The sequence below is a fragment of the Merops nubicus genome, unplaced genomic scaffold, assembly GCF_000691845.1.
Source record: "Merops nubicus isolate BGI_N331 unplaced genomic scaffold, ASM69184v1 scaffold38535, whole genome shotgun sequence".
Classification (NCBI taxonomy): domain Eukaryota; kingdom Metazoa; phylum Chordata; class Aves; order Coraciiformes; family Meropidae; genus Merops; species Merops nubicus.
Genome location: NW_008611112.1, coordinates 97142 through 104116, shown reverse-complemented (window position 1 = coordinate 104116; position 6975 = coordinate 97142). Strand labels below are relative to the sequence as shown.

General features: G+C 37.5%; 1 protein-coding gene across 1 annotated transcript in view; it reads left to right on the top strand.

Annotated features, from left to right (window-relative positions):
* The window catches only part of LOC103773738 (voltage-dependent L-type calcium channel subunit alpha-1D-like), a gene marked incomplete at both ends in the record, with an annotated part of 102503 nt that overhangs the window by 2097 nt on the left and 93431 nt on the right, over positions 1-6975 (top strand). The window contains one exon of the mRNA XM_008941116.1: positions 656-761. Within this exon, the coding sequence (XP_008939364.1) occupies positions 656-761 (106 nt within the window). The remainder of the gene's footprint in view (positions 1-655; positions 762-6975) is intronic.

Genomic DNA, 6975 nt, shown 5'->3' with positions numbered 1-6975 from the left:
TATGCCTTTTAGGTGGGGGTGGCTGCAAAGCCAGTAATGACACTCTGTTCCCCAGCCTGCTCTCCTAAAATTTGATCTGTCATGGCCAAAGCAAAATTGTTCAGGAGTCCAGCTGTCAGAAACATGAAGAGTGGCTCAGGATATTCCTGTGTCCATTGTATGGCTTTCCAGCTCTCATACAGGAGAACAATTGGTATTTGCTGGGAAACTGTCTCATATCCTCCTACAAACTAGATCCCAGATGATTTTCCTCCTTTGGGCACACACATTTCTGTTAACATTAATGAGACTTAGGTGAGCATATGAGGGCAGGACAGCTCAGTAAGTATTCCTCACCCATCATGATGACCCACAAATTGATTTAAGAGTGTATAACTATATTAATTTCTGGAATGGAATATTAAGTGCTCTGTGGCAGCAAGAGTGATAGTTTTATCTTTTTTTCAAAAAGAAAAGGACGTTGAGAGATCATTGTGATGGAGAATAATAGGGTATAGTGATATAGCTAAAGGTGATGAAGTGCTTTCACAGTTATCAGTCAAAAGATTGCTTTAAAAGTAAGACCTGCTTCAAAAGTGTTGATGCTGAAAGGAGAACTAGGCTTAAAAGTTTGTCAATACTCATAATTCATTAATTCCTTAACAAGATTTTCCAGACCATTTGACATATTTATACTACTGTCTATTTTTGCCAATTGTGTGGCCTTAGCTGTTTACATCCCATTCCCAGAAGATGATTCTAATTCAACTAATCATAATTTGGTAAGTACTCTTGAGTTTTTATTTTCTGTTTGTTTGCTATACTTTTAACTTGACAGTCATGACTGACTGCTAGTATTTGAGGCTGCATTAAGTGAAAATAATTTTAGTTAAAAATAAATTGGTATATAGTGAAGCTTTAAAATAAAATGCATATGGAATTGCTTTTTTTTTTTTTTTAATATATGCTTTCCTATGTGTTTAAAATAAGATTTTCCAGCAGTGAAATTCTTTGGAGGAGAGTGTAGATGAATATTATGCTGCTTGCATATGTGTATTTGTGTGGTATAAAAACCTTACTTTGAATTTCTGTTGCTTATATTAAATGTACTAGCTGTCACTGTTTCTGACACTTGTTTCAATCCTGAAGTTTTACTGCTTTTCCTAATATACTTGTCTAGTTGTTTTTCAGTTTTTAATGGTGTTGTTTAGCTGTGTATTTTACCAGATATTTAATTTTTTAATGTGGGAAATTTTACATTAATAAATCTGTAAAGTGGTAGGAACACTATTGTGACTTTTAAAAGCAGTCACTGCTGGTATAAGTGATTTTTCAAAAAAAGGATGGTACTGCAGTAAGTAGTGCGTGGACGTGTATTTCTTTGGTGGAAAATTGTGTTGTGCTTGAAAACATGACAAAATATTTTGTTTTAATTCTCTGTTAAAACTTAAAGGCTATCACAATAAGGGGTAATGTTGAATGACGTTGCAATAATTTCTTTTATTATATTAAGCAACATCTTGAAATAGTGGAATTCAGTGATACTGTGCATTTAAAATCTGCATATGACTTCTCTAAGGGGGAGGGGAGGATTGTTCAGGAAATAACTGGATACCAGTAAGTAGGTGATTTTGGATTAATTTACCTGGAAAATTTAGGTTGGTATGAGGTCTTCTATTTATGAACAAGTTTGTGTAATTTGTGGTGTATAAGCTTGTTTCTTTTCCTAAAAGTATTCTGTGCATGTGACCCATTTCATATTTTTTTGTTTATTAAGATTAAGCAAATATGGACAATAGAAAATGCTGGCAAAAGCCAGAATAATTCGGGTCAATGTAAAGAACGACTTATGCATCAGTGTATCTAGCCAACCAACAGTCTTTATCTGTCCCTTTTTTTTTTTTTTTTTTTTTTCCCCCCTGAGAAATTCAGGGCACAAATCCCCATAGCTGTCAATCTGGCAGGAGATCCACTAATAACTAATTTCATAAAGCATTACATGAAAAGGGTAAAGCAGTTACGTGTGTCAGAAGCTAATAATTTTGAAATAAATGTTTTTAGCCCTAGTTTTGTTAGACTAACGTCTGCTATTTCTGACCTAATTCTACAATGCGCTAGGACTTAGAAAGAAATGGACATTTTCATCCCTGATGGCTTTTTTAATCTAATGTTGCCAGGTTTATCTAAGCAAAAATAAATTGTGTGTTCTTCTAGTAAGAGATCCTTGTCCATTTTAAGTAAAAGGATCTTGAACAAGTCCAGTATATAAAGTACATGCTTTGTGTGTAAATATAATTTACTTGGCCATTTAAATTCTCTCAGATTCCCATTTAAACTCACATCCTGTTTATACAGATTTTGAGTAATTCCACAAAGTTGGCTCAAAGGATGGCATTTATCTTGACAATGTGTTTTCAGGGTCTGGGACAGATTTAAGCCAAACCAAGGACCACGCAGGCACAACTTGTGTACCTGATTTAATAAATAGTTCTGGAATGAATAGCATTGGCTTCTCTTATGACTGAGGTTCTACATCATGCAATGCACTAACCTGTGGCCTGATTTCTTATCTCTGACACTTTTCCTAGTGTAGACCCACTTCCTTTGCTGAGCTCTTAGTGTGGATTCAAGTGCACTGAGAGGGAGCATCACAGAACTCTTACATTAGAAATACTCAGGCTTGCTTAGGAACCTGCTTGAGCATGCATTTCCTGATGCTTGAGGTGTATGTATAGATACATATTTGAAAGAGAGGACTATCAGTTGTTTTGTAGTTGAAGTAGGGATTATTCTGTTGAATAATATTCAGATCTTTGTTGACACAGGTCTAAAAACCAGACCAGGTCTTAAATATTCACATTAAATATTATGAATAGGTTTAGTAGGATTTTAGCCCGTTGCCCCCTGTAGTGTAGTGAACCCTACAGTGTCAGTTTGATCTTGCCAGGAGGCAGTACCCCACTCTGACTTTAATTAAAATTAAAGTGGGGAGAATAAGATAATATTTTCCCTTTCTGCCCAGTGGTTTGGTCCTATCAATCCCACAGCCTCTTCTTCCTCCTTTTCCTCTCTCTGGACACTGACATCCATTGACACTGTGCAGACTGCAGCACTTGGATCATTTAGTGCCTTGGTGGGAGAGACCAGAGTGAGGAGCAGGAACATGGTCTGCCATCAGTGTCTTCAGTTCCTCATTATGTAACCCCCCAAAATTCAGTTTTATGAATTTTAATTTGCATATGGATATTATAGGCTTGGTTCTTAGGGAGTTAATCAATGTTGCTTCACTGAGTTGAGCAGATAATTGGTTTCCATCAGCTAGTTGAACTGGCTCATATTTTTTTAATTTGTAAACATAAAAATTAAATATTTATGGATGTGGATTATCTTTTGTGAATACAAAATATACTTAATTTGTGATCAACCACAGAAAGAGGAAGTAGTGGTACAAGATAGCAAAAAACAGTGGACCTTGTTATGTGTGAGCTATAAATGGAAACTTTTCCAGCTCTGCATGGACTAGGGAGAGGACTGTTTGCATATGAGAATCTGAGCAGTCAAAGTGTTCATTCTGTATGACTTCAGGAAGTTTGCAATGGCAACCTTAATCCGAGGGTGTATGTGCAGAAAGATATTCATTCCTCTTTGATGGGATGTTAGAAGACGGCTTCTGTATGATGGAATTTCCAAGACTTGTAAAAGAAACGTGAGATACAGTTTCTGAGTCTGTCTTCAGTTGTGACTGAGGCAGTGAAACACTGACTGGATGTCAACCACCTATCTGCTGGTTGAGCTGAGGGTGAGCCCTGTTCTTACTTTCTCATGAATGTTTCAGCATGTGGTGTCTAATCAACACAACCAGTTGTACTTTTGAGCAGTAATGGCAAAAGAAATTTTAGCACAAAGTAACCCAAAGTATAACAAACATTTTAGAAAACACGGAGATGTGTCTTAAGAGAAACAGCAAACCAAGTATATATTTATGCATTTTTTTCAAAAAAACCCATATTGAATCCTGGGTATCTGTTATTCTTGAATATGAGTAAATTTTTGATCTTTAATGTTTTAAGATAGGTGTCTGAGAAGGTTAAACACCCTTTCTTTTGGAACAGTAGACTGGTGGTGCAAGCCAAGTGTAAAGATGGCACAATTGTGTGTTTGTGTTGGTCATCCTTCTTTGCTGATAGGCAAGTTTGATTATTAATGGTTTGTGAGAGAGCCAGCGGCATGCTATGAGACAATTATGATAACTTCAGGAAGCAAGGAGAGGTTTCTTCATGATCCTGGTGACTAAACTGAGCAGATGGTAACCGCTAACATTGTAGGATGGGGGTTCCTTTCATTATTAGTTTTGTTTTCCCCCTGTCTTTTAATATTGAGTAGACAAGCTTAGGTTTCTGTTTTGCCTTTTGCCATTCTCTGAGTCTGGAGGGTGCATCCAGCTATCTTCTTGCACAGGGGATTCATGGGCATCCTTATTCTCTCTCAAGAATGGCACGTTAGTACTGGGTGATAGAAAACAATAAGTTTCGAACGAAGCAGAATTGCAGAGTTAAACCCAGACTGGACTGTGCTTGATGACTTGCCAAGTGTTACGTTCCTGTAGGGAAGGTTTTTCTCAGCCTTTGTCTAAAACACCTTGATATATGTCTCTGGTGTGTGCCAGAGGAGTCAGGAGGAAGAGATCTTCTTTTCTCTACTTTGAATGGAGTAGTTCTCTCCGGCTGTTCTATACTGGATAGAGTGCAATACAGATTGATGAACTTAAAAGAGCTATTGAATTTCATCCTGGGTTCTACTTAATAGTTGGCCCCTAATAGTTGACTGCTCTCTTAAGTGGGCCCTGTTCTTCTGTAAGTAGGTGGGTGAAAGCATTACTGAACCGGAGAAGTTATTTTTCTCTTGCAGCAGAACAAGGGTGGTGTACTCTGGGATGAAATCCTCATAAGCTCACTACTTTGTGTTTTAATGTAGTTTCTTTCATCTGCCTTCAGAAATTTCAGGTGATCTGAACTTTCCATGCTTAATTCAGCTCTTCTTTTGGCAGTGTTTCTTGTCTGAGTGTGATAAGAAGCAGTTTCTGGCAGGAAGGATTTCCTGTATAAATCTTCTGTTTCTGTCTTTTCCTTTCCCCCCCCCCCCCATCTGTACTATGTTATTTCCCTTCATGCCTTTTGTCTTCGTTAGCTTCCCACTCATTTTTCTTCTTATCTTTTTTCTCTACCCTCTGGCTTCCCTCTGTTTACTCTTCTGTTTGTTCTCTTCTGCAGCACGCTTTGCTCTATCTCACTCTCCCACCGCAATTTTTCGTCTATTACCCTGGTGTAGCATGTTCTATCCTGTACTTTGCCTCCTACTGATTTTCCCACTGGTCTGACTAGCCCTAGGCTTCTTACTTGACAATGTGCAGGCAGACTGGCACAATACAAGTATGGATTTTGGCCATGATCACAACATTTTTATTATTCTCTTGTGACTAGACCAAGAGGGTTTTCATGGTGGCACTGTTCTACTTGAGAGGAGATTGTCAATCTGTGCATTTTGGGACATTTACTTGTGTAAATTGGCAAGTGCAAAGTCACATGAATAAAGGATTTGACTTTAACTCGTAAAGGGCTGGAACCTAATGGTAATTCAAAACTCTACACCCTCAAAGTGTGCGGTTCTGCATTAAAAGAATGTAACTCCAGCCTGTGCTTACAGAGCAGGTGAAGTGATGGTTCTGTACACCTTTTCTTTCTCCTACGCACTTGGGACTGGGGGAGCTATAGTGAGGGACACTTCTGCAGAAAGGTGAAGTTTGTGTCCTATCTTTCAGGTAAATACTTCCTCTTTAAGCAGATTTAGGTAGATCTTTCAATGCCTCCAGCAACAGGAAAGCTAGTGTTGTCCCTGAGCTGTTAGTGGTGCCCTCAATCTAGGACACAGCAGGAGAGTACTCTAAGAACTGGTTGAACTCTTGACTTAGAGGTGTCAGGCTTCCTTATCTCATTAGCGGCCCTATGACTCATTCAGTTTTAAGGCCACATGACTAATTAATCCATCCATTGAAAAGGCTGTTGGTTTTTACCTTGCACCTAGTTATCACCTATGCGTAGCTTAGCTGAAACTGTTGTTGTAGAATGTTACTAATTTTAACTACATTTAGTAAATAAATGTCAGGATTTTTATTTAATTGCTAAATGTTTCGTAATAGATAGACTTCTGTGTGTATCTACTGTCTTTGCTCTGTTTACTTTTACAGTTCAGAGGTCTTTGAGGCCTGGGTTTCTACCCCTTCACTTAGAACTTCTTCCCATTCAAATAACTTCTTGATGCTGTGTTAGTAATATTTTTCTGCCTTTGGATTCTCAGCTAATGCTCTCTCCTAATGTCTCTGCTAGGTAGTATAAAGATCACCCAAGTAAACTGCCAGGCAAGACAAAAAATAATTTGAACTCTACTGAAAATACTTAATTTTGCATGAAGTAAAACATGATGGAGACATTACAGTGTTTTGTGTATATTTGGCCAAGCACCTAAATACTGGTACTAAAGGGACTAGATTATTTTTTTTCTAAGGGACACTGTCGTTAATTTGAAAAAAGATTTAAAAATATTTGATCTCACTGATATACCACAGGAATTTTATGTTTCATATTGATGCAAGTCAGCGAAATGTATTTATAGTTCTGTGCATGAATAGCCAGGAGAGCCTGTGAGAAGGTCAGTGGTTTGATTTGGAAAAAAAGCCCAAATGTTAGAAACTATCCTTTTTCTTTCCACATAAGCTTGAAAATGAAGAGATGTGAATTCTCTCCTCATCAGGTTTTGCACCTATATGTATATGTAAATGCTCTGAGGGATAGTTTTCATAATTTTCTTTTCTGCTGTTTTTAATGAGCATTGATTACCCTGGCATCTATTTTCTCATTCAAAAAAATAATGAAGTAACTATTTAACTGCTGGAGCAGCCTGACTTAACCTTTCTGAAAATTAATAGTAAAGCTGTTTGAT